Raw genomic sequence first — 27,316 nt, 5'->3', positions numbered from 1 at the left:
TCACCTCCTCACCTCTCCTCCTCTCCTCTCCTCCTCTCCTCCTCTCCTCCTCTCCTCTCACATCCTCACCTCTCCTCCTCTCCTCTCTCCTCCTCTCCTCTCCTCTCCTCTCCTCCTCTCCTCTCCTCTCCTCTCACCTCCTCACCTCTCCTCCTCACCTCTCCTCCTCACCTCTCCTCTCCTCCTCTCCTCCTCTCATCACATCTGAGGAGATGCAGGCGGAGGAAACACCTGAGACACCTTTTCCTCTGGTCGTCTTTTTAAAGCGACATAAATGAAATATGCCGTGTGGCTCCATCGTGAGGTTTTATGATCAGTGTTTGTCTTTAATTCACAACACAAACACACACACACACACACACACACACACACACACACACACACACACACACACACACACGCTCAATGCAACAGATATAATAAAGTAGAGCATGCAGCTCTGAGGTCATCCAGCTGTGTGTCGCGTCTCTTTTGTTCTTTGGTTCCTCGCTCTCAGCTGGTCGAGGTGCATTCAAGGGAAGCAGAAGTTAGCGTAATAAAGAGGACTGGTGAAGCATGTCCCCCACAGAGGCGTCTCAGGAGTTTATAGCATCAACATCTTCATCAACATCTTCTTCATGATGATAAATGAAAGCAAAGGAAACGTGCGTGTTGCCACTTTAACCCACAGAACACACGACTTCCTGATTTAATGTGTCCTTTGTGTGTGCAGGCGTATCAGAAGTGGGTGAGGGAGCACGGTCCGGAGAGGCCCCTGCCCGGCCTCAAGTACACACACGAGCAGCTGGTCTTCATTGCCTTTGCTCAGGTACACACTGCACACTCTGCTCTTTACATTTACACGTCAAGTCCTGTTGTCTGCGTCTCTCAGCGACGGATCAGCGAGCAGGTAGGAGTGAAGCCAACATTAGCAAACAACCAGCAGGAGGATCAGAGCTCCCCCCCCCCCCTTCTCCTTGTGACTATTACCACCATCATTGAATTTCAATGCTTTCATTGAAATTCATGGCTTAATGTAACTGTGGAGAAATCTGCAGCTGTTTTAGCTTTTAACTTTTAAACTCTCGCCTCAGGGAAGTGATGTGGGAAGCAATAATAAAAAGTATTGTTGTTGTATATTACATTAAAGATTGTTAATACTGCAGCAGTCCTGCTTTACCTCCCTGTACACAGTTTGTGACACATTGAATCTTTTTGGGCCTCAAACTCTTATTTTAAATCATCCAAAGATCCAAATGTGTTTTTGTAAAAGAGTTACTAACAAGCTTGTGAACCACAACTTGTGAATCCTCTTACAGGCCATCAGATCAGATCCTGTGATGAGATGTAGTGGAGTATCACAACACCTTCAGAAGTTACAGCTAAACTGTCCAGGAACTAAAGAAATGTGTTTCATGTCTTACACACTCTTTCTTTGTCTTACAGCAACATTATTACCCTCATGACTATGATTATCACTTTTCTTTTACGTCATTGGCTTCTAACATTTCAGACACAAGGTAAATGTGTCGGGACGTATAAACAAAGTGTTGATGTGTTTGCAGAACTGGTGCATGAAGAGAAGGTCTCAGTCCATCTACCTGCAGCTGCTGACTGACAAACACGCACCGGAGCATTACAGGTAAATACAAGCAGCCAGAACATCTTCTGCGTGTTCCCTCTGTGGGCTTTGCTTTTACACGATGTAAATATAAAACAAAGTGTAAATACAGGAGAACACTTCACGTGAAAAGAAAGTGGAAGATAAGGTTTCCATACGTTACATGAAGTTCAGCGCGGCACGTTTATTTAGTGTCACGTTCACAAACAGCTCTGCAGACCTCTGGTTCCTGCAGCTGAAAGCAAGTCAAATGTAACACTTTGTTTTAATCGGAGATATTCAACATTAACTTTATTATTTAGCTTATTTATTGTAAAATAAAACATTCACACACGAGCAGGAAAGAAAACTTGTTATTTATGTTTGTTGACTCTGTGGCGCTCTGCTCACCGTGACCCTGTGACCCCGTGACCTCTGACCCCTCAGTCTCATGGCGTCTCCCCGTTGTGTCTCCCCCCTGCAGAGTGATCGGCAGTGTTTCCCAGTTTGACGAGTTTGCCCGTGTTTTCCACTGCCCGAAGCGTTCCCCTATGAACCCGGAGGACAAATGCTCCGTATGGTGACCCCCCCCGCCCCGCCTGTCGCCCCCCGGGATGAACTTCACCTCCACATCAGGTGCAGCAGGATGCTGCAGCGTGCATAAAGCCTTCTCTTGCCTATAAAGGATACGGCGAGAAAACGTATCTTCTCAACATTATCAGCTTTTCTTTTCAAATAGGACGTTTCTCCATCGTCACGTCACCAACTGTCATGTCATGGTCACGTGACCAACCGTCATGTCACGTGACCAACCGTCATGTCACGTGACCAACCGTCATGTCACGTGACCAACCGTCATGTCACGTGACCAACCGTCAACCGTCATGACACGTGACCAACCGTCATGACACGTGACCAACCGTCATGTCACGTGACCAACTGTCATGTCACATGACCAACCGTCAACCGTCATGTCACCTGACCAACCGTCAACCATCATGATACGTGACCAACCGTCATGTCACGTGACCAACCGTCAACCGTCATGTCCATATCATCTGATTATATATATTTTTATATGTTTAAATTCACTTTCAAATCATGTATTTTTCTATTTTAGCAGATATACGCGTAGAACTCATTTCCTTTTTAATTAAGCAACATGTTTCCTCAAAGTGTCTCTTCTCTGTAACATCAAGTAGAAACACGTTCACATCATCAGAGTTCAGACTGACGGTGATTTCAGTCCCTGAGATCCGTAGCATCCTCGTGCCTGCAGAACGCCGTTTCCTTCAGTTCGGTGTTTGGAGTTTGATTTGTGTCGCGACGCTGCGCTCTGGTGGCTGCAGGGAGCGACTGTTGTATCGTTTGCCTGCATTGGTCTCTTGTTACTGTGAGTGTTTGTACGGTTTTTAAGATGTGGCAACCTTTTTTAAAGAAGAAGACGAAGAAGAAGACGAAGAAGAAGGTGGATGTTTTTTCTCAGGATTTGTAGCAAAGTGCAGCGGCACACTGAGGATCTTTGCGTCTCCAGTCAGCTCTTCAGCCTACGATCACAAAGGAAAGTTTACGTCTCAAACGTTGGATGAAAAAGAGAATTCATTATAATAGGAGCAGCTTGGAGAAGCCTTTCTACTGCACACACACACTCTGCTCTTGGATTATTCACATCTGTGATGAACTGTGACTGAGCAGGTCACATGACACATTACATTCACAGTTAACGCACCACTGACGAGCCATGGTAGGTGGTGAATCATTTGTACACGGTGTAATTAAAAAAAAATACTTTTGTATAAACAAACTGTGAAAAAACAAGAAGAAAAGAGTGTTTGTACAGTGCAGAAGTATATCACATGTTATGGTTGTTTTGATGAGTGCATGTTTCCCTCCATCATTAAACTTATTAATGCTGCTATCTCCGTTTACTGTTGGAATAAATACAAAGATCACTGTGTGTGTTCAGGTGTGTGTGTTGGTTGTGTTGTCAGCTGTGTCCTTACAGGTTTCGATCCTCCAGAAACGTGAGCCAGCGCTCTCCTGGCCGCTGCATGGTAGAAGTCCACGTCTCCCGCTCTGCCTCTCGTTACACACGACCTGCAAAACCTGGCAGGAAAAACAACACATTTAAAATGCAACAGAAACAAAGACACACACACACACACACACACACACACACACACACACACACACACACACACACACACACACACACACACACACAGGATTACTGAGCACCAGGCTCTGGGTCCCAACAGGCACAAAACAACAATATGACCACAAAGTGATACGAAATGTCTACAAAGAGATGCAAAATTACTACGTAAAGATTAAAAATGTCTACAAACAGAGACACAAATAACCACAAAGAGCCACAAAACAACCAAAAGAGGCAGAATATGACCATAAAGAGATGCAAAACAACCAAAGAGAGAAACAAAAAGGCCACAAAAAGATGCAAAATGTATACAAAGAGACACAAAACGACCACACAGAGACACAAAACAACCACAAAGAGACACAAAACAACCACAAAGAGACACAAAACAACCACACAGAGACACAAAACGACCACACAGAGACACAAAACAACCACAAAGAGACACAAAACAACCACAAAGAGACACAAAACAACCACACAGAGACACAAAACAACCACAAAGAGACACAAAACAACCACACAGAGACACAAAACAACCACACAGAGATGCAAAACAACCACAAAGAGACACAAAACAACCACAAAGAGACACAAAACAACCACACAGAGACACAAAACAACCACAAAGAGACACAAAACAACCACAAAGAGACACAAAACAACCACAAAGAGACACAAAACAACCACAAAGAGACACAAAACAACCACACAGAGACACAAAACAACCACAAAGAGACACAAAACAACCACAAAGAGACACAAAACAACCACACAGAGATGCAAAACAACCACACAGAGACACAAAACAACCACACAGAGACACAAAACAACCACACAGAGATGCAAAAAGACCAAAAACAATGAATCCTGGCTCCTGTTTTTATGTTTTATTGTGTGTTATAGAAAGTAGTGGCTAACTCTCACATAACAGTGGCTACTTCCGGTATCTGTCTCCATAGCGACGCGTCCTTCACAGTCCTGCGCTCGTGATCTTTGGCCCCCCCTTGTGGCGGACACCGGATGTGCAGAATAACAAGCTGTGATGGAGCAGAAAGATTTCACTTTCTGTTCCGCTGAATGGAAACCGAAAGAGTCAGAAGGTTAAAGTTCTGCCGTCAGCGGCTCGTTGTGAGAGGGTTCATGGAGGACCAGGAGGCCACGCGCACCTGCGGCCAGTGGTGAGTGAGCTCGAGCTGCACATTATATATTATATATATATATTATTATTATATTTATACATCTGAATATTATTAAGTCAGTATGATCCGGACACCAAACTTCTCACGAGGCAGCGAGCAGTGGGATAAAGTTCGGCTTGGTGCAACACACACTTTGTTGTTCAGCCTCTTCTTGTAGTCCTTTTGAGTCGTTTTGTAATTCTTTTGAGTTGTTTTGGTTGTTTTGTAAAGTTTCTTAAGAAAACTAACATGAGCTGTCAGGTTGGACGGCAGCCGGGAGGACACTTTCACTTTCTATATTCACTACTTCTATTCTCAGCAGATTTCAGCTCAGTGGACAGACAGTTCAAACCATCAGAGTAACTTCCTGTTATAACTCGTGTTTCAATGTGTTACAATAAAACATAATAAGTATGGACTATCATGAACCCTCTGTGAAACTCTTGGTGTAAATAATCCAGTTGCAATCAAGGTATAAATACATATATATATATATATATATATATATATATATATATATATATATATATATATATATATATATATATATATATATATATTTATTTATATCAGCCCGTAACTAAAGTTAAGTTAACGTTAAAGCCTTTTATTGTCATTATACAAAAAGTACACTGAGACTCAGAGTGCAAAACATACAAAGACACACAGAACATTAAAAACACGGCAGTAGGACAGACAACATAAGCAATCATACGGGGAATACATAGTTTAAAATATTGATATAGAAATAGTTTATACTTTTTTTAAAGTGCATTCAGAGTGTGTATGTGTGTGAAGATGGTTATTGCATTAGGTGTGGAGGTTAAGCAGCCTGACGGGGGTAGAATCTGATTTGAAGCTCCTGTATCTTCTCCCAGAAGGCAGGAGAGAGAGCAGTCTGACCTGGGGAGAGCTGTCCTTTAGTATTGTGTTTGCTCTGCTGAGGCAGCGGGAGGTGGAGATGTGTTCCAGAGAGGGGAGGGGGCAGCCATCCTAATCCCTCTCTGCAGGGCTTCCTTGTCCGCAGCTGAACATCCAGCAGACCACACAGAGATGGAGTATGACAGCAGAAGGACAGCAGCAGCTTCTTGTTCAGTCTGTTCATCCGTAGCACCCTCAGGAAGTGTAGTCGCTGCTGGGCCTTCTTAACTGCTGCAGTGGTGTGTGCTGTCCAGCTGAGGCTCTCCGAGATTTGAACCCCCAGGAACTTAAAGGTGGGGACCCTCTCCACTCTCTCTCCATTGAGGTGAAGGGGGGGGGGTTCTGGACGGTGTTTTCTGAAGTCTATGATGAGTTCTTTTGTTTTGCTTGTGTTCAGATGTAGGTTGTTAGCTGAACACCACGCAGACAGCTTCAGGATCTCGTCTCTGTATGCCGACTCGTCGACTCCCTTATATATGTGGCCGACCACAGTGGTGTCATCTGCAAACTTTATAATGGAGTTGGGGGGGGTGAATGGGAGAGCAGTCGTGTGTGTAGAGTGTGGAGAGTGGAGGGCTCAGCACGCAGCCCCGCGGGGAGCCAGTGCTGAGGAGCAATAAGGGCCTATTTTCACTGTGTGAGGATGGTCTGTTTATCCAGGCGCATATGATGGGGGGGGGGGATCTGTAGGAAAAACAAAGTGTTTTAAATATTAAAGTTTTAGTGTAAAGAGTTGTGTGAGAGTTCATTCACTTTAATTCATCAAGACTTTACTCTGATTGTTTGTGGAGAAATGAGAGTAACTGATAAAAGATCATATTATTATAAAGTATTTCTTTATATATATATATATATAAATATATATATAATATATATATATATATATATATATATAATATATATATATATATATATATAAATATATATATATATATAATATATATATATATATATATATATATATATATATATATATATATAACTTGTATCAGATGATAGTTTTAATAAACTTTCCTCAAACTCTCTTTAAGCCATAAAGAAGTTGCAGAGACAAACTTCGCTCTGCATGAAACTCACTGCAGCCGCTTCCTGTGTCTCTGCCCCGACTGTGGAGAATCAGTTCCCAGAGAGCAACTGGACCAACACAGAGAGGAAGAGCACACCCTGGTACACACACACACACACACACACACACACACACACACACACACACACACACACACACACACACACACACACACTGCAGGTTTACATCTCTGTTTGTTTGCAGGTGAGATGCTCCAAGTGTAACCAGAAGATGGAGCGCTGTCAGCTGATGGATCATGAGGTGAGTTCTCACCCCACGTAATGTTCCTGTTGCATTATGGAAAATGTAGGATCCAGTGTTTAAGCCTCATTAGGGATGAACAGGGAAGCTCCAGGTCACTGTTCTTCTTCTACAGATCATGCTCGGGTTTCATTGAGTTGTCTTTCATTAAGCTTTTTGTTTTACTGATGTTTACGTCGTATATTGTGTCTTTCTTCTGGAAGCATATCCATGATCATGTTGGAACTGAAAGAAAAGACGGATCAGTAAATATGAAGCTAAATAAACACGATTATTTGTCACCGGCGTAATAAAAATCGTGGCAAAATCCTTGTCTGCATAAAGTATTGTGCTGCAGAGAAGTTCTTCTACTCTGTATCTCTTCTCACTGACACACGACCTGCAGGCGAGAAGCGTGCAAAGCATAAAGAGTAACTCTGAACTCTGAACTCTGTACTCTGTACTCTGAACTCTTAACTCTGAACTCTTAACTCTTAACTCTTAACTCTGAACTCTGTACTCTTAACTCTGAACTCTGTACTCTGAACTCTGTACTCTGATCTCTGAACTCTGTACTCTGTACTCTGTACTCTGAACTCTGAACTCTGTACTCTGAACTCTGTACTCTGTAACTCTGAACTCTGTACTCTGTACTCTGAACTCTGTACTCTGAACTCTGTAACTCTGACTCTGTACTCTGAACTCTTAACTCTGACTCTGAACTCTGTAACTCTGAACTCTGTACTCTGAACTCTGTACTCTTGAACTCTGTACTCTGAACTCTGAACTCTGTACTCTGAACTCTGAACTCTGAACTCTGAACTCTGTACTCTGAACTCTGATACTCTTAACTCTGTAACTCTGTACTCTGAACTCTGTACTCTGAACTCTGTACTCTGTACTCTTAACTCTGTACTCTGTACTCTGAACTCTGTACTCTGAACTCTGAACTCTGTACTCTGAACTCTGTACTCTGAACTCTGTACTCTGAACTCTGTACTCTGTACTCTGAACTCTGAACTCTGTACTCTGAACTCTGAACTCTGAACTCTGTACTCTGAACTCTGTACTCTGAACTCTGTACTCTGAACTCTGTACTCTGACTCTGATCTGAACTCTGTACTCTGAACTCTGTAACTCTGTACTCTGAACTATGTACTCTGAACTCTGTACTCTGAACTCTGTACTCTGAACTCTGTACTCTGAACTCTGTAACTCTGAACTCTGTACTCTGAACTCTGTACTCTGAACTCTGTACTCTGAACTCTGTACTCTGAACTCTGAACTCTGAACTCTGTACTCTGAACTCTGTACTCTGAACTCTGTACTCTGAACTCTGTACTCTGAACTCTGAACTCTTAACTCTGTACTCTGAACTCTGTACTCTTAACTCTGAACTCTGTACTCTTAACTCTGTACTCTGAACTCTGAACTCTGTACTCTGAACTCTGAACTCTGTACTCTGAACTCTGTACTCTGTACTCTGAACTCTGAACTCTGTACTCTGAACTCTGTACTCTGAACTCTGTACTCTGAACTCTGAACTCTGAACTCTGTACTCTGAACTCTGTACTCTGAACTGAACTCTTGAACTCTGTACTCTGAACTCTGAACTCTGTACTCTGAACTCTGTACTCTGAACTCTGTACTCTGAACTCTGAACTCTGAACTCTGTACTCTGAACTCTGTACTCTGAACTCTGAACTCTGAACTCTGAACTCTGTACTCTGAACTCTGTACTCTGAACTCTGTACTCTGAACTCTGAACTCTGAACTCTGTACTCTGAACTCTGTACTCTGAACTCTGTACTCTGAACTCTGAACTCTGTACTCTGAACTCTGTACTCTGAACTCTGTACTCTGAACTCTGAACTCTGTACTCTGAACTCTGTACTCTGAACCTTTTGCTTTTAATTTCCTCTTATTCCTGAATACATTCTTTAATTAGTAATCGTATCAGAATACATTTTTAAAGTAACCCTCCCAGACACTGATGTGAGGAAGTCTCTCAGGCTGAGGAGTGTGTGGAGCGTCTGCAGAGCTGCTGCTTCTGTGAGCTGGAGCTGCCGTGGAAGGAGCTGGACGAGCACAGTCTGGCCTGCGGGAGTCGCACCGAGCTCTGCAGGGACTGCGGCCGCTACGTCACCCTGAGGCAGCAGCCCGAGCACGCCTCCACCTGCACGGCTGCGGACGACGACTCAGGTTCTCCTCAAAGTGCCAGCACGCCGCCAGCCGCCAGAGGTAAGGGGGGGGGGGGATAACAATGTTGTTTGTTGTTATTTTCATGTCCGTCTGTCCCGTTCTCGTGCGTGAGGTCACATATTCTGGAAGGAAACATGTTGCAAGAGAAACTTTTATATCTGAGAAGAAATACTAAAGTGTTTTACAAAGTCAGAAAGTCTGCAGACTTCACACGTCTTACAAACTGCATGTCGCTGATCTGTGATTCTCCCACACGGCCGACATGTTCTTTATTTGTATTGGTAAACAAACCACAGGAGCGGCGGCGGCGGCACGTTGAGCTCTCACTCGATGCCAGAGAGTCCAGCCTGTGGCTTCTTCTCCAAATCAACAGTTTCTGTTTTCAGAGTCCGGTTGATTCACTGAACTCATGAAGCTGCTGCAGAATGTTTCATTATTTACATATCGGAGCATTAAACTGTAACAATCATCACTTCTCTTAAACTCTTCTTCTCTTTTTCTACAGAAACTGTAACAATGAGTTGTCGCGGATGTTCGGAACCGTTTCCAGTGGAGGAGATCGAGCAACATGAGGTACAAAACATGTCATGTGATGAAACTAAAGTCAGCTTACGGAACATCTTGCATAAGAACGGCTGGTAGAAACAAACATCTGCACCTGCAGCTCCTGATGCTCCTGATGCTCCTGATGCTCTAACGCACGGGATGGAAACAAACATTTACTTTGTGCAGGTTTCATCCAGCGTGCAGCTGATACAGCAGGGGATCATATGTGTGTCTGTTTCCACAGCTGGAGTGTGTTCCAGCTGCCGGGCTGGACGAGGCTGAGGGGGGGGAGAGGGAGGTGGAGGGGGGAGAGAGGGAAGTGGAGGCTGAGGGGGGAGAGAGGGAAGTGGAGGGGGGAGAGAGGGAGGCTGAGGGTGGAGAGAGGGAGGTGGACTCCCCTCCCTGGCTGAGCCGGGCCTCTATGGCTGCCTCCCTGTCAGACGGCCTCAGCAGGGGTCCCTGGGGGGATGCAGGTGACCCCCACCAGATCAGCACCTGCCCCCACTGTCACCTGGCGCTGCCCCTCCTCACCCTGCGCTGGCACAAGGTAACGTTCCTGCATCACAGGAGCATTTAAACGATGAGGCTGCACTAATATTAGTATATTCATATTATATTCGTGGGACTGTTTCAGACTCGTGTGATGAGCTCCACATGTCTTGGAACAAGATGAATGCAGCATGTTGATCTCATCACATCTGCTGTATCACTTTTATATCCACAATAACAAACAATAGCTTTATTTAAAGATGACGACAGCGTCAACAGAAGCCTGTAGAATAAGATGAAGTGTGTTTGTTGACGTTCCTCTCTGGTTTCTAGGTGAAGTGCCAAATCTACATCTGCTTGAATTAAAGAGCGAGTTCCTGCGGAGGACGCGCTGCTTCAGCTCTGGATCATCATCGTGTGGTCACATCGTGGATCACGTTGTGATGAAGAAGGTTAATGTTCCTGTTGTTAAATATAAAAACTAAAGTGTAATGTAATGTAAAAATAATCTGTGGAATTGTTTTGAAGTGTGTTCACATAAAAGGTTCACAAGTCAACGTCTGAGATTCATTTTGAAATACTTATATTCAAATACTGCAGAAGGAAAATCCTGTGATGAAAAATGTCAAAGATTTAATTAGAAAATGTAATAAAAAGTTAAAGTATATTATGTCATAAAAACCTTAATAAAACAACATAGTATAATGTCATAAGAAATCAGTATAGTGTCTTAAAAATGTCATTAAATCATTTAATAAGTCATAATATAGTCATAAAAACTTTGATTAAAAAACAGTATATGTAATTAAAATGTCATTATAAAAAGTCATAGTATAGCATATATATGTTTTAATCATTATACAATCCTAGTATTGGATGTCATAAAAAAATTAATAAGTCATAGTATGAAATAAAAGTCATAAAATACGTTACAAAGTTATAAAAAGGTCTAAATTCAGTTTTTCATAATAAAGTCATAAATAAAGTCATAAAGTAACAAATAGTCATAAATAAAGTCATAATAAAGTGATAAAGTCATAATAAAGTAATAAATAAAGTCATAATAAAATAATAAATAAAGTCATAATAAAGTAATAAATAAAGTAATAATAAAGTAATAAATAAAGTAATAATAAAGTGATAAATGAAGTCATAATAAAGTAATAAATGAAGTAATAAAGTAATAAATAAAGTCATAATAAAGTAATAAATAAAATAATAATAAAGTGATAAATGAAGTCATAATAAAGTAATAAATAAAGTAATAATAATGTAATAAATAAAGTCATAAATAAAGTAATAGATAAAGTAATAATAGTCATAATAAAGTAATAAAGTAATAATAAAGTGATAAATGAAGTCATAATAAAGTAATAAAGTCATGATAATGTAATAAATAAAGTCATAAAGTAATAGATAAAGTAATAATAGTCATAATAAAGTAATAATAAAGTGATAAATGAAGTCATAATAAAGTAATAAAGTCATGATAATGTAATAAATAAAGTAATAATAATGTAATAAATAAAGTAATAATAATGTAATAAATAAAGTAATAAATAAAGCAATAGTATAATATGAACAGAATAGTAATAAAGCACACAGAATGAAGTTATAAGACTTTTAATATCTGTAAAGCTATACATGTTGGTCTCACAGCACGTTTCATTTGATGAATATTAAAGATACTTACAGCTTCGTCACACGAAACATAAAGCAGCTTCTCAAAGGCACTTTCAGGAAACACTGACAACCTATAAATACTTTGCATAACAACAAACAGCAACAAGTTCTCAGCTTTAAAAGGAATGAATACAATGATCTCAACAAGTTATACAACATGAGTATGATCCTCAGGAGACACTGAAGGGCATGAAAACTTTAAACAGAGAATAAAACACAAAGCATTTCAAACAGATTCAGTGCATCAACTCCAGCAAAGTGCTCAGGACAGAAGATCCGTCTGACTAGTAATTATCTGCAACTTAATAAGAATTACACACTAACAGACATGTTTTAAATAATAATAAAGGAGAGTGTAAGGAGTCACAGTGAGTTCACCTCAACACATTAAATCTCTTTATTTAAAAGGGAAGACATATTTTCCCTCCAGTGCTATTTATCAGCTGAGTTTTCAATATAATATATAATATACCGAACTACACACACGAGTGCATGCACGCTGCCGTCTGCAGTGATGCGGCAGAGAGAAAATAGTTCCTGCATGAAACTGCTCACAACGTCACGTGTGAGCAGATCACTGCTGAGTGTCCTGAACCAGCTCTACATATAAAGTCAGACTGAAGTGGACGTCACAGGTAGATATTATTATTAACGAAGGTGTTTCCTGCTGCGGAATCAGTTCATGTTCACAGGCTTCAGTGGGATTTTAATTTTGCTCGTTTTGCTGCAAAATGACAACAAATCGATGTGAAAACGAAACGAAATAAGAAGGCCGATGATCTTTGTTTACTTTCCCTTTTTCTCTTCATAATCAAAGACAAAGTTAAATATTCAGTGTTGCAGGTTTTCTTTGAGCAGCTGTGGGAACGTTCAGCATTAAAACACAAATATCTGAGCACACACAGCACATTCCTTACATTCCTCACATTCCTCATTAACCTGTTAAATGTAAGACCAATTCAAAAGTGAGTTTTTATTCTATAAAATAAACTTCTTCACAGGGTTTCAGGTCGCTTGATGAAGATTTCTGCTCTGCATGATTTCTGTCAGACCTCAGATTCTTGAACACGGAGAGAGAAGCACAGAGCGGAGTCACACACAGAGCGGAGTCACACACAGAGCGGAGTCACACACAGGGCGGAGTCACACACAGGGCGGAGTCACACACAGAGCGGAGTCACACACAGAGCGGAGTCACACACAGAGCGGAGTCACACACAGAGGCGGAGTCACACACAGGGCGGAGTCACACACAGAGCGGAGTCACACACAGGGCGGAGTCACACACAGAGCGGAGTCACACACAGAGCGGAGTCACACACAGGGCGGAGTCACACACAGAGCGGAGTCACACACAGAGCGGAGACACTCACAGAGCGGAGTCACACACAGAGCGGAGTACACTCACAGAGCGGAGACACACACAGGGCGGAGTACACACACAGGGCGGAGTCACACACAGGGCGGAGTCACACACAGGGCGGAGTCACACACAGGGCGGAGTCACACACAGAGCGGAGACACACACAGAGCGGAGTCACACACAGGGCGGAGTCACACACAGGGCGGAGTCACACACAGAGCGGAGACACTCACAGAGCGGAGACACACACAGGGCGGAGTCACACACAGGGCGGAGTCACACACAGGGCGGAGTCACACACAGGGCGGAGTCACACACAGAGCGGAGTCACACACAGAGCGGTGTCACACACAGAGCGGAGTCACACACAGGGCGGAGTCACACACAGGGCGGAGTCACACACAGAGCGGAGTCACACACAGAGCGGTGTCACACACAGAGCGGAGTCACACACAGGGCGGAGTCACACACAGACGGTGAGGAGCAGTATGAACATTCAGGAAACACAGTAATGAAAAGCTTTGCTGTGGTTCAGACAGAACTACTTCCAGATCCCTCCGCACTGACAGATCACTGCCAGCACTCTTCGCTGGCGACGGTTTGGTCGAGTCCGTTGATCTTCTCGGGCTCCAGGCCTTCCTCGCTGGCGACCTTGGACTCCTGGACCTACGAGAGAGAAGTTGTGTTTGTTTACCGAGAGTCTCAAAGAAAACTAAAGCATCAGATAAATGAACTGTGATGTGATGATGCGGCGTGTAAACACTGCGGGGGCCCTGGTGGTGACAGCGGTGCACTGCCCGGTCTGTCAGTGGATCTGGCTGTGTTACTCGGAGGTGCGTCGCTCACCTTGAACGGCTCGCTGACTCCGATGATGCAGCGCAGAGAGCCGCTGTAGTAGCACAGCACACACTCTCCCCCCCGCACAGGGATCTCCTCTTTACTGACATAAACCTACAGAAACAGACACTTATTATATCATCAGCTGATCATGTGTCAACGTTGACTCATTGGTGCTTAAAGCTGTTAATATCTGAACAGCAGGAACATCTCAGCATCTCTTTAGACGTTGCTCTTGGCGTGATGGTGCACGAGTTGTACCTGCATGACTTCCTCATCGAAGGCCACTTCGTCGTCTTTGACCCACGTGTAAGTGATGTAGTCCGACACGCTGCTGAATCCAACCTGCATTTCATAAACACGTTGGTCACACTGAAGCGTCACCTTTAAAGTGCCAGTTTTACAGCTTATTGTTCAGCCAACCTTAAAGAGGCCGATCCAGTCCCACGTGCTGGAGGGGAAGGGCTGCAGGGGGGTGTATAGGACCGTGGCGTCAATGTCGGCGCTCCAGTCGCCCTCAGCCTGCAGACGCACCAGAGGAGCCTCGTACATCTTCCTCAGCTGCACACACGGGGAGGGAACTTAAATCACCTTCCATGTCACACATTCATTAAAGGACATTCCGTGTTTAAATGACACGTTTGGATGTTTGCAGGTCGGCCCACAGGTCAGTATATAAAGGGTGTGTGTGAGTGTGTGTGTGTGTGTGTGTGTCACCTCCAGAGTGAAGACGCTGATGACAGGCTTGTGGTCACTGATGCTGTACTCCATGTTGCTGGTGTATGAGTCCTGTCTGATCTTCAGCGGGTACTCCTCTTCCTCTTCCTCTTCCTTCTTCACATCCAGTCCAGTGTTTTCATCCTGCTGGTCGGGGGGCGGGGCTGCGGGGTGGAGCCGCCACAGGATCCTGTCGGTCCAGGCGGGTTTACGCTTCTTACCGCTGGACAGATGAGGACCGGACAGAGAAGGCGACGTTAGTGAGGAGTCTAACGAACACCTACTCATGTTAACTTATACGTTACTTCCCATAAATTACGTAACTTACTCCCCGAACACGTGACATTTTCTGGTTAGCTTCCCCGAATCTAATTCTACTGACGGTATAATATTAATAATATTAGTGCAGCCTCGTCTTTATCTGAACGCCAGCGTTAAAGTCGATGATTCTACGAGCACAGAAGCATCGCAGCATTCGTCACGTCAGCGTTATGAATGAAACATCCAGAACAGCAGGAAACGCTTCTGTGTCAGAGAATTATATAATCCAACACACATATAGAGAATTATCCACCATCATAACTCCATGCCATGCATGTCAGCTGTTCAGGGCTTTTATATAAACAGGCTTTTAGGTTAAATGCAGGTTAATATGGACTGTTGATATTTACCTTTTAAAAGCATAATGTGGAGTTATTTGTAAAACATTTGGTTGTGTTTTTCCCTCTAACCTGCAGAGATATTTATCCATCCAGAGAGTTTTGGTGAGTTATAGAGACGTCTGCCTTCGTCGGCTTGTGGAGCTCAAAGCGCCAAAGAAAACATTTAAAAACCTCAACAGCAAAATCTCCTTCCAGAAATCATGACCCGGCTACAGAAAGTAGTTCCTACATGAACGGCTCACAACAAGGTCTGTGCATCGTCTTCAGTACCAGGGTCGTGATTACTGGACGATGCTGTTGAGCTTTTCTGTATCTATAGATTCATAAATAGCATCAGGTAAGAGGAACAATATGTCTTTTAGATTGTGGAGTGAACTGTCCCTTTAGCAAATGGGTTGAATTTGTAAAACCAAAGTTTTTCTGGCAGACATGGATGTAAACAAAGATTTAGGACGTGCGTCTCATCAGCCGTGCGTGCAACAATAAAAACATTGCTACATGTTTCCACTCGTGGTGAAAAACTCCACATTGTACCTTTAACAGCAAATCTGTGCGCTCTGAGCACTTCCTGTAAAGTCACCAACATGTGGCGTGTGTTAGTTGCACCTGCTCGTGTGTTTAATGTTCACATGAAGAGTTTCTGCATGAAGTCTTTAAGATGCAGTGAAGATGAGGATGCTACAGTGAGGTGCAGTTAGGTGAATTATTAAAGGGGAGACGTGATACAGGTGGACACACTCTTACTTAAAGCCAAACCAAGTCCTGTAGAGCCTGAGAAGTTTAAAAAAGGCGAAGATGAAATATATTCAAATGAACATTTCAAGAGGAAAGTACTGAAATAAAACGAGAGTGATCCTGATGTTACCTGCTGTCATAAGTATCGGTGTTCAAGTCAAACTTGTACGTGGGCTGAAAGTCCAGAGGCCCTTCTTCAAACTCCTGCAGCAGCTGCTCCTTCTTCTTCATCATGGTCAGCTGAGGACGACAACACATGATGAGCCACGACTAACACACACGGCAGCCATGTTTAACTGACTCAGAGCAGTCGAAGCAGCGGCTGTAAAACGCATTTCATGTCCTAAAGATTCTTCACAATGAAAGTCTTCCTCCCTGCAGTGTGAGTACACTTTTTTTTCTTAAAATAAGTTCCTGCATCATATTTATCTATTTCATATATATTTATCTATTGCATATATATTTATCTGTTTCATATATATTTATCTATTGCATATATATTTATCTGTTTCATATATATATTTATCTGTTTCATATATATATATTTATCTGTTGCATATATATTTATCTATTGCATATATATATTTATCTGTTGCATATATATTTATCTGTTGCATATATATTTATCTATTGCATATATATATTTATCTGTTGCATATATATTTATCTATTGCATATATATTTATCTATTGCATATATTTATCTATTGCATATATATATTTATCTGTTGCATATATATTTATCTGTTGCATATATATATTTATGTGTTGCATATATATTTATCTGTTGCATATATATATTTATCTGTTGCATATATTTATCTGTTGCATATATATATTTATCTGTTGCATATATATATTTATCTGTTGCATATATTTATCTATTGCATATATATATATTTATCTGTTGCATATATATATATTTATCTGTTGCATATATATTTATCTATTGCATATATATATTTATCTGTTGCATATATATATTTATCTATTGCATATATATATATTTATCTGTTGCATATATATTTATCTATTGCATATATTTATCTGTTGCATATATATATATAGTTATCTGTTGCATATATATATTTATCTGTTGCATATATATATTTATCTGTTGCATATATATTTATCTGTTTCATATATATTTATCTGTTTCATATATATATTTATCTATTGCATATATATATTTATCTGTTGCATATATATTTATCTGTTGCATATATATTTATCTATTGCATATATATTTATCTGTTTCATATATATTTATCTGTTGCATATATATTTATCCTATTGCATATATATTTATCTGTTTCATATATATATTTATCTGTTGCATATATATTTATCTGTTGCATATATATTTATCTGTTTCATATATATATTTATCTGTTGCATATATATTTATCTGTTGCTTATATATTTATCTGTTGCATATATATTTATCTGTTGCATATATATTTATCTGTTGCTTATATATTTATCTGTTGCATATATATATTTATCTGTTGCTTATATATTTATCTGTTGCATATATATATTTATCTGTTGCATATATATTTATCTGTTTCATATATATATATTTATCTGTTGCATATATATATTTATCTGTTTCATATATATATATATTTGTCTATTGCATATATATATATTTATCTGTTGCATATATATATATATTTATCTATTGCATATATATATATTTATCTGTTGCATATATATGTATCTGTTGCATATATATATATTTATCTATTGCATATATATATTTATCTGTTGCATATATATATATTTATCTATTGCATATATATATATTTATCTGTTGCATATATATGTATCTGTTGCATATATATATATTTATCTATTGCATATATATATTTATCTGTTGCATATATATTTTTCTATTGCATATATTTATCTATTGCATATATATATTTATCTGTTGCATATATATTTATCTGTTGCATATATATATTTATCTGTTGCATAGATATTTATCTGTTGCATACATATTTATCTGTTGCATATATATATATTTATCTATTGCATATATATATTTATCTGTTGCATATATATTTATCTGTTGCATATATATATTTATCTGTTGCATACATATTTATCTGTTGCATACATATTTATCTGTTGCATATATATATTTATCTATTGCATATATATATTTATCTGTTTCATATATATATTTATCTGTTGCATGTATATATTTATCTATTGCATATATATATTTATCTGTTTCATATATATTTATCTGTTTCATATATATATTTATCTGTTGCATATATATATTTATCTGTTTCATATATATTTATCTGTTTCATATATATATTTATCTATTGCATATATATATTTATCTGTTGCATATATATATTTATCTGTTGCATATATATATTTATCTGTTGCATATATTTATCTGTTGCATATATATATATTTATCTGTTGCATATATATATTTATCTGTTGCATATATTTATCTGTTGCATATATATATTTATCTGTTGCATACATATTTATCTGTTGCATATATTTATCTGTTGCATATATATATTTATCTATTGCATATATATATTTATCTGTTGCATATATATATATTTATCTGTTTCATATATATTTATCTGTTTCATATATATATTTATCTATTGCATATATATATTTATCTGTTGCATATATATATATATATATTTATCTGTTGCATATATTTATCTGTTGCATATATATATTTATCTGTTGCATATATATATTTATCTGTTGCATATATATATTTATCTGTTGCATATATATATGTATCTATTGTATTTATACTGCCTGAGTAATTAATACTGGGTGCTATTTGACATTTGTTTGGTTCTGTGTTGGGGAGAAAATGTAAAATGATGTGTACACAGGATTGTGTTCTCTGTGTTTATGAGAAGAAAGCTAAGTGGAATATCTGCTGACAACACACATTTAATTTCTTAGAAATTCTTCTCAATAAAATGTTATTTTGTTATTTAAAAGCTTGTCGGAGCCATTTCATGAGTTCTGTGTATTTACCAAACCCGTCCAGCAGGGGGCAGTGTGGCACTTTGGGTAAATTGTTACATGTGGAGAATTGTAGACAATAGTTTTGGATCCTGACATGAAACACACTGAAGACAACGAGGAGCAAAGTATATTCCATCCACGGCAAAGAAGCAGAAGTCTCTCTGCAGCCGCTCAGAGGCTTCAAGTTTACTCTTCGCTGCTACTAAGCTTTTATTGTGAAGTAGCTAAACCAGGAAATAACTTAACACGACTAATATTAATATTCTGGTTACTGGTGCACAGATCATGCCAGTGTTGCACCTTCATATGAACAGGAGTTCATTCATACCTGGTCGTTGCTCCACAGCAGGTTGTAGGTTTGATTGTTGATGCAGGAGCGGACAAAGTGCATACCATGGTCCTGGATTCTGAAGTTCAGATCTCCAAACCAGAACACCAGCCTGCAGCGAGAGAGAGACAGAGAAGGGAATGAGGAATATTGAAGAATTGAAAAAAATGAATGTGTAACGCTTAAATTACTTCATATTTAGGCTGCTGTACCTGCCCTGTCCAACTTTAATAAACGAACATTGAAACATTTTGTATTCTGTGTATTTTCTCACCTGTGGTCAACAATTCTCGGAGCCTTTTTACCGTCAAAGACCTGCTTGTCCATGATGTACTCGAACTCATCCACTCTCTCCGTGGCGTAGTTCATATGTGCCGCCAGGTGACAGTTGAGGAAACAGAGCATGTGTCCGTAGAAAGACAGACGCACAGACACGCCCCCTTTGTTACCCTGAGAGACAAACAGAAAGACAACAGAAGACATGAGGAACAGAAGACAGGAACAGAAGACAGGAACAGAAGTCATGAGGAACAAATATTAGGAACAGAAGACAGGAACAGAAGACAAGAACAGAAGACATGAGGAACAGAAGACAGGAACGGAAGACAGGAACAGAAGACAGGAGGAACAGAAGACATGAGGAACAGAAGATATGCGGAACAGAAGATATGAGGAACAGAAGACATGAGGAACAGAAGACATGAGGAACAGAAGACATGAGGAACAGAAGATATGAACAGAAGATATGAACAGAAGACAGGAACAGAAGACAGGAGGAACAGAAGACAGGAGGAACAGAAGACAGGAACAGAAGACATGAGGAACAGAAGATATGAGGAACAGAAGATATGAGGAACAGAAGACATGAGGAACAGAAGACAGGAACAGAAGACAGGAACAGTCGACAGGAACAGAAGACATGAGGAACAGAAGACATGCGGAACAGAAGACATGAGGAACAGAAGACATGAGGAACAGAAGACAGGAACAGAAGACAGGAACAGAAGACATGAGGAACAGGAGACAGGAACAGAAGACATGAGGAACAGAAGACAGGAACAGAAGACATGAGGAACAGAAGACAGGAACAGAAGATATGGGGAACAGAAGACATGAGGGACAAAAGACAGGAACAGAAGACATGAGGAACAGAAGACATGAGGAACAGAAGACATGAGGAACAGAAGACATGAGGAACAGAAGACATGGGGAACAGAAGACATGAGGGACAGAAGACAGGAACAGAAGACATGAGGAACAGAAGACATGAGGAACAGAAGACAGGGGGAACAGAAGACATGAGGAACAGAAGACAGGAACAGAAGACATAAGGAACAGAAGACATGAAGAACAGAAGACAGGAACAGAAGATATAAACAGAAGACAGGAACAGAAGACAGGAACAGAAGACATGAGGAACAGAAGACATGAGGAACAGAAGACAGGAACAGAAGATATAAACAGAAGACAGGAACAGAAGACAGGAACAGAAGACATGAGGAACAGAAGACTTGAGGAACAGAAGACATGAGGAACAGAAGACATGAGGAACAGAAGACATGAGGAACAGAAGACATGAGGAACAGAAGATATGAACAGAAGACAGGAACAGAAGACAGGAGGAACAGAAGACAGGAGGAACAGAAGACGGGAACAGAAGACAGGAACAGAAGACATGAGGAACAGAAGATATGAGGAACAGAAGACATGAGGAACAGAAGACAGGAACAGAAGACAGGAACAGTCGACAGGAACAGAAGACATGAGGAACAGAAGACATGCGGAACAGAAGACATGAGGAACAGAAGACATGAGGAACAGAAGACATGAGGAACAGAAGACAGGAACAGAAGACATGAGGAACAGGAGACAGGAACAGAAGACATGAGGAACAGAAGACAGGAACAGAAGACATGAGGAACAGAAGATATGGGGAACAGAAGACATGAGGGACAAAAGACAGGAACAGAAGACATGAGGAACAGAAGACATGAGGAACAGAAGACATGAGGAACAGAAGACATGGGGAACAGAAGACATGAGGGACAGAAGACAGGAACAGAAGACAGGAACAGAAGACATGAGGAACAGAAGACATGAGGAACAGAAGACATGAGGAACAGAAGACAGGGGGAACAGAAGACATGAGGAACAGAAGACAGGAACAGAAGACATAAGGAACAGAAGACATGAAGAACAGAAGACAGGAACAGAAGATATAAACAGAAGACAGGAACAGAAGACAGGAACAGAAGACATGAGGAACAGGAGACAGGAACAGAAGACATGAGGAACAGAAGACAGGAACAGAAGACATGAGGAACAGAAGACAGGAACAGAAGATATGGGGAACAGAAGACATGAGGGACAAAAGACAGGAACAGAAGACATGAGGAACAGAAGACATGAGGAACAGAAGACATGAGGAACAGAAGACATGGGGAACAGAAGACATGAGGGACAGAAGACAGGAACAGAAGACATGAGGAACAGAAGACATGAGGAACAGAAGACAGGGGGAACAGAAGACATGAGGAACAGAAGACAGGAACAGAAGACATAAGGAACAGAAGACATGAAGAACAGAAGACAGGAACAGAAGATATAAACAGAAGACAGGAACAGAAGACAGGAACAGAAGACATGAGGAACAGAAGACAGGAACAGAAGATATAAACAGAAGACAGGAACAGAAGACAGGAACAGAAGACATGAGGAACAGAAGACTTGAGGAACAGAAGACATGAGGAACAGAAGACATGAGGAACAGAAGACATGAGGAACAGAAGATATGAACAGAAGACAGGAACAGAAGACAGGAGGAACAGAAGACAGGAGGAACAGAAGACGGGAACAGAAGACAGGAACAGAAGACATGAGGAACAGAAGATATGAGGAACAGAAGACATGAGGAACAGAAGACAGGAACAGAAGACAGGAACAGTCGACAGGAACAGAAGACATGAGGAACAGAAGACATGCGGAACAGAAGACATGAGGAACAGAAGACAGGAACAGAAGACATGAGGAACAGGAGACAGGAACAGAAGACATGAGGAACAGAAGACAGGAACAGAAGACATGAGGAACAGAAGATATGGGGAACAGAAGACATGAGGGACAAAAGACAGGAACAGAAGACATGAGGAACAGAAGACATGAGGAACAGAAGACATGAGGAACAGAAGACATGGGGAACAGAAGACATGAGGGACAGAAGACAGGAACAGAAGACAGGAACAGAAGACATGAGGAACAGAAGACATGAGGAACAGAAGACATGAGGAACAGAAGACAGGGGGAACAGAAGACATGAGGAACAGAAGACAGGAACAGAAGACATAAGGAACAGAAGACATGAAGAACAGAAGACAGGAACAGAAGATATAAACAGAAGACAGGAACAGAAGACAGGAACAGAAGACATGAGGAACAGAAGACATGAGGAACAGAAGACAGGAACAGAAGATATAAACAGAAGACAGGAACAGAAGACAGGAACAGAAGACATGAGGAACAGAAGACTTGAGGAACAGAAGACATGAGGAACAGAAGACATGAGGAACAGAAGACAGGAACAGAAGACAGGAACAGAAGACATGGGGAACAGAAGACATGAGGAACAGAAGACAGGAACAGAAGACATGAGGAACAGAAGACAGGAACAAAAGACATGAGGAACTGAAGACATGAGGAACAGAAGACATGAGGAACAGAAGACATGAGGAACAGAAGACAGGAACAGAAGATAGGAACACAATACATGAGGAACAGAAGACAGGAACAGAAGACATGAGGAACAGAAGACAGGAACAGAAGACATGAGGAACAGAAGACATGAGGAACAGAAGACAGGAACAGAAGATATAAACAGAAGACAGGAACAGAAGACATGAGGAACAGAAGACATGAGGAACAGAAGACAGGAACAGAAGACATGAGGAACAGAAGACAGGAACAGAAGACATGAGGAACAGAAGACAGGAACAGAAGACATGAGGAACAGAAGACAGGAACAGAAGACAGGAACAGAAGACATGAGGAACAGAAGACATGAGGAACAGAAGACAGGAACATAAGATATAAACAGAAGACATGAGGAACAGAAGACAGGAACAGAAGATATGAGGAACAGAAGACATGAGGAACAGAAGACAGGAACAGAAGACATGGGGAACAGAAGACATGAGGAACAGAAGACAGGAACAGAAGACATGAGGAACAGAAGACAGGAACAGAAGACATGGGGAACAGAAGACATGAGGAACAGAAGACATGAGGAACAGAAGACAGCAACAGACGACAGCAACAGAAGACATGAGGAACAGAAGACAGCAACAGAAGACATGAGGAACAGAAGACAGCAACAGAAGACATGAGGAACAGAAGACATGAGGAACAGAGCAACGAAGCTGAACTACTCTGCCCTGCTGCGTGAGAGACGAACGCTGCTCTCACAACAGAAATAGAAGACCATAATGGATCATGATATCACGACGAGCAGAACACAACCGAGTCTGTCACTAAAGGTCGGAGGTTGAGTTGGATTGTGGGTAATGTAGGAGGGTGTGTGTGTGTGTTTCTCACCCAGTAACCCAAAATGCCTGTGCGTGTGTATGTGGCCTGGATGTCTCTGATGAAGGGGACGTGCTCCAGTCTGGAGAAGAAGAGCAGCAGCAGACCCTGCATCCTGATGGACGACACCTGAAACACACACCGAGTAAACACAGTGCAACACATCGTGTGTGTGTGTGTGTGTGTGTGTGTGTGTGTTTGAGAAGATTTGTACCTTAACATAATTCCGTGGTGCCAAGGTGGCCATAAACATCTGACTCCAGGGGTCATCGAATACAGAGTCCGACATGAACCTCAAAGGCCCCGAGTACACCTCCTGCAAACTAACACACACACACACACACACACACACACACACACACACACACACACACACACACACACACACACACACACACACACACAAATAGTTCTTCATTCATAACTTTGATATTCTAAATCCTGCACAGCTTCTTCTTCTTCTTGTCTATTGTGTTTAAAGCTGGTGTTTGTGCAGAGTGTCAGACAGAGATTAGGTTACACTAATATTATAAGTATTATATTATTAGTAGGATTAGATGCCCGCTGGTCGGGCACGGGTCGGGTCATCTTACAAGAAGATATCACAGGTTCTGGTGGACAGAGCAGCGCTCCGAGGAAGTTATTAATAACTTACAGAAACATTGTGTGTAATAGTCCAGCTTCTCTTCCTCTCGCTCTCTCACACACACACACACACACACACACACACACACACACACACACACACACACACACACACACACACACACACACACACACACACACACACACACACAGATTGGCTCTCTGGATGCAGGAACATGTTTCTGACTACTTTCCAGAATTAAAATATTCCGTTTCAATCCATATTTGTTTCCCGTGCAGTAATAAAACAGTTTGCTCTCCTGCCTGCTGCACACAGAGGGAGGCACACACATGTCTTAACGTACAGCACCACCTACCCGATGACGTAGAGGTCTGGGCTCTTTGGGGAGTTCAGATGCAGAAGCAGAGTCACGTCATCTGGAGGATCAACTGTGGCCACGTTCCACGTCACCATGTGAAGCCTGCAGGCGCAGAAGGAGAAGAGTCATCAGTGCAGCACTTAAAGCACAACAACATACATATTCCATCAATACTAGTTTAGAGCTGAAGCTTTTAGGTTTGGAAATATAACTTTAAATAAATAAAAGATCCAGGATCACATCACATCCAGCTGCAACACTTAAACTAATCAAACAGCAGTGAACGTCAATGAAAGAGCTTCTTTCAGTGCGGTAAAGATAAGCATCATCGAAGAGAATGAGCAGTTACAGAACAAGCTCTAAGCAACGACCATAAGCAGCTCAGGTTTCTCAAGTTTCTGCTGAAGGGTTCAAATTAGCAAGAACAACAAGTGTCTTCTGTTCAGATCATTGAACCCAGAGGAAGAGAACCATGAGGCTGTTAAAGAGGAAAGTCCAGAGCTGAATGAGAGGAGACACATGAACATCTGTTGTCCACCTGAAACTCTTCTTCTTCTTGTCGTCTCTCTTCCCACAGACGAGGAAGGCGTTATACAGCGTCTTGAACATTTTCTCATACAGCTCGTTTTTGGGGTCCAAGTCTTCCACGCATGTCATCAGCTGGTTGACCCGATGGCGCAGAACCAGTTTGCTGCCCGTGGACTGCGTGGCGTCGCTGGAGAGGCTGTCGGAGCGGACGCGGCCCACGGGGCCAAACAGCCGGCGGACTTCATCCATTTAGGCTCAAAGTGTTAAATGCAGCGGGACAGCTGTCCTCTTGAAAGAGACACAATCAGAAAGCACAAAGTATTTCCTGAAAGACCAAAAATGTTTGGCAGCGAATCACAAGAACAAGATAAAAATCCAAAACTTGTTTGGATTAAACGAAGAGAATCAACCGTCTGAAGTTTAGTTTGTGCAGAATCAAACCCCGAGTGAGAGGAGGCTCGAGGAGGTGGGAGCGCCACAGTTCTGTGTGGACTGGAATATGTATAATCTCATGTAGACAATTGGCGGACTTTCTGGGGAAGGCCTGGTCTGATTAGGAGTGACGGCATCCATCCTACTTTGGCTGGAGCAGATCTCATATCCAATAATATTACACAGTCTATTAGTGGACCTAATCCATGACAACCCAGAGTTGAGACCAGGACAAAGAGTTGTAGTCTTACACACTTCTCTGTGCTTCTTTCCGGGCAGTCACCCACTCAAATCCCCATAGTGACTGTGTCTGCCCCACGACCACTGAAACTAATCAAGTCTATGGTTAACAGAAGAGGAGTTATACATGAAAACCTAATTAAAATAAACACCACCACTGCAAAAGTGCAACTAAATCAAAAAATTAAATGTGGGCTCTTAAACATCAGATCTTTATCAACGAAAGCTGGATTGGTAAATGATTTAATATCAGATAATAAGATTGATTTATTTTGTCTCACTGAAACCTGGCTGAGACATGAAGAATATGTCAGTCTAAATGAATCTACTCCACCTGGTCATATTAATACTCACATTCCTCGAGGTACTGGCCGAGGAGGTGGAGTTGGGGCCATATTTGACTCAAACCTCTTGATCAATCCTAAGCCTAAACTAAAATATAACTCTTTTGAAAGCCTTGTTCTTACGCTCTCAAACCCAACATGGAAAACAATAAAGCCAATTTTATTTGTTACTGTGTACCGCCCTCCTGGTCCGTACTCTGAATTTCTATCTGAATTCTCAGAATTTTTATCAAATTTAGTCCTTAAAACAGATAAAGTAATTATTGTAGGTGACTTTAATATTCATGTGGATGTTGATAGTGACAGCCTTAATAATGCATTTATCTCAATATTAGATTCAATTGGGTTCAGTCAGAATGTACATGAACCAACTCACTGTTTAAACCACACTCTGGACCTTGTTCTGGGATATGGTGTTGAAATTGAAAGTTTATCAGTGTGTCCACATAATCCTCTTTTATCAGACCATTTTTTAATAACTTCTGAAGTCCTGTTA

General features: G+C 41.1%; 3 protein-coding genes across 5 annotated transcripts in view; 2 read left to right on the top strand and 1 right to left on the bottom strand.

Annotated features, from left to right (window-relative positions):
• ecel1 (endothelin converting enzyme-like 1) overlaps window positions 1-3,532 on the top strand; it is a 44,496-nt gene extending 40,964 nt beyond the window's left edge. The window contains exons 15-17 of the mRNA XM_029446455.1: window positions 713-808; window positions 1,545-1,621; window positions 2,064-3,532. Coding sequence (XP_029302315.1) covers window positions 713-808; window positions 1,545-1,621; window positions 2,064-2,163 — 273 coding nt within the window. The 3' untranslated portion in view covers window positions 2,164-3,532. The remainder of the gene's footprint in view (window positions 1-712; window positions 809-1,544; window positions 1,622-2,063) is intronic.
• A 1,258-nt stretch (window positions 3,533-4,790) lies between these two features.
• On the top strand, window positions 4,791-10,939 carry xaf1 (XIAP associated factor 1). The gene is made up of 8 exons (XM_029445702.1): window positions 4,791-4,918; window positions 6,871-7,006; window positions 7,110-7,166; window positions 9,158-9,386; window positions 9,853-9,920; window positions 10,138-10,212; window positions 10,267-10,440; window positions 10,716-10,939. Exons 1-8 carry the CDS (start codon window positions 4,818-4,820, stop codon window positions 10,746-10,748), a joined length of 873 nt encoding a protein of 290 aa, XP_029301562.1. The 5' UTR covers window positions 4,791-4,817; the 3' UTR covers window positions 10,749-10,939.
• A 2,838-nt stretch (window positions 10,940-13,777) lies between these two features.
• Window positions 13,778-27,316, bottom strand: part of LOC115017672 (inositol polyphosphate 5-phosphatase K-like) — a 20,065-nt gene continuing 6,526 nt past the window's right edge. The window contains exons 1-13 of one of the 3 annotated variants that reach the window (XM_029446331.1): window positions 25,815-26,298; window positions 25,274-25,378; window positions 24,526-24,634; window positions 24,324-24,440; window positions 20,011-20,186; window positions 19,737-19,848; window positions 16,510-16,619; window positions 16,389-16,415; window positions 14,983-15,205; window positions 14,689-14,826; window positions 14,527-14,610; window positions 14,275-14,379; window positions 13,778-14,094 (exon numbers count right to left, since the gene is read on the bottom strand). In XM_029446331.1, the coding sequence (XP_029302191.1) occupies window positions 13,999-14,094; window positions 14,275-14,379; window positions 14,527-14,610; window positions 14,689-14,826; window positions 14,983-15,205; window positions 16,389-16,415; window positions 16,510-16,619; window positions 19,737-19,848; window positions 20,011-20,186; window positions 24,324-24,440; window positions 24,526-24,634; window positions 25,274-25,378; window positions 25,815-26,053 (1,641 nt within the window). In that variant the 5' untranslated portion in view covers window positions 26,054-26,298 and the 3' untranslated portion in view covers window positions 13,778-13,998. Of the gene's footprint in view, window positions 14,095-14,274; window positions 14,380-14,526; window positions 14,611-14,688; window positions 14,827-14,982; window positions 15,206-16,388; window positions 16,416-16,509; window positions 16,620-19,736; window positions 19,849-20,010; window positions 20,187-24,323; window positions 24,441-24,525; window positions 24,635-25,273; window positions 25,379-25,814; window positions 26,299-27,316 lie in introns of those variants that run through there. The other 2 variants (XM_029446333.1, XM_029446332.1) reach the window with 2 other exon arrangements.

The sequence above is a fragment of the Cottoperca gobio genome, chromosome 13 (genome assembly GCF_900634415.1).
Source record: "Cottoperca gobio chromosome 13, fCotGob3.1, whole genome shotgun sequence".
In the NCBI taxonomy this organism is placed as follows: domain Eukaryota; kingdom Metazoa; phylum Chordata; class Actinopteri; order Perciformes; family Bovichtidae; genus Cottoperca; species Cottoperca gobio.
The sequence above is the reverse complement of the archived record's forward strand: the minus strand, read 5'-3'. Positions and strand labels throughout refer to the sequence as shown.

Bases quoted from the DNA above. Each gene is read 5' to 3' on its own strand.
- xaf1 (XM_029445702.1), top strand. From the start codon at position 4,818: ATGGAAACCGAAAGAGTCAGAAGGTTAAAGTTCTGCCGTCAGCGGCTC. The intron at 4,919-6,870 runs GTGAGTGAGCTC...ACTCTCTTTAAG, and splicing joins ACGCGCACCTGCGGCCAGTG to CCATAAAGAAGTTGCAGAGA. The intron at 7,167-9,157 runs GTGAGTTCTCAC...GAAGTCTCTCAG, and splicing joins GTCAGCTGATGGATCATGAG to GCTGAGGAGTGTGTGGAGCG.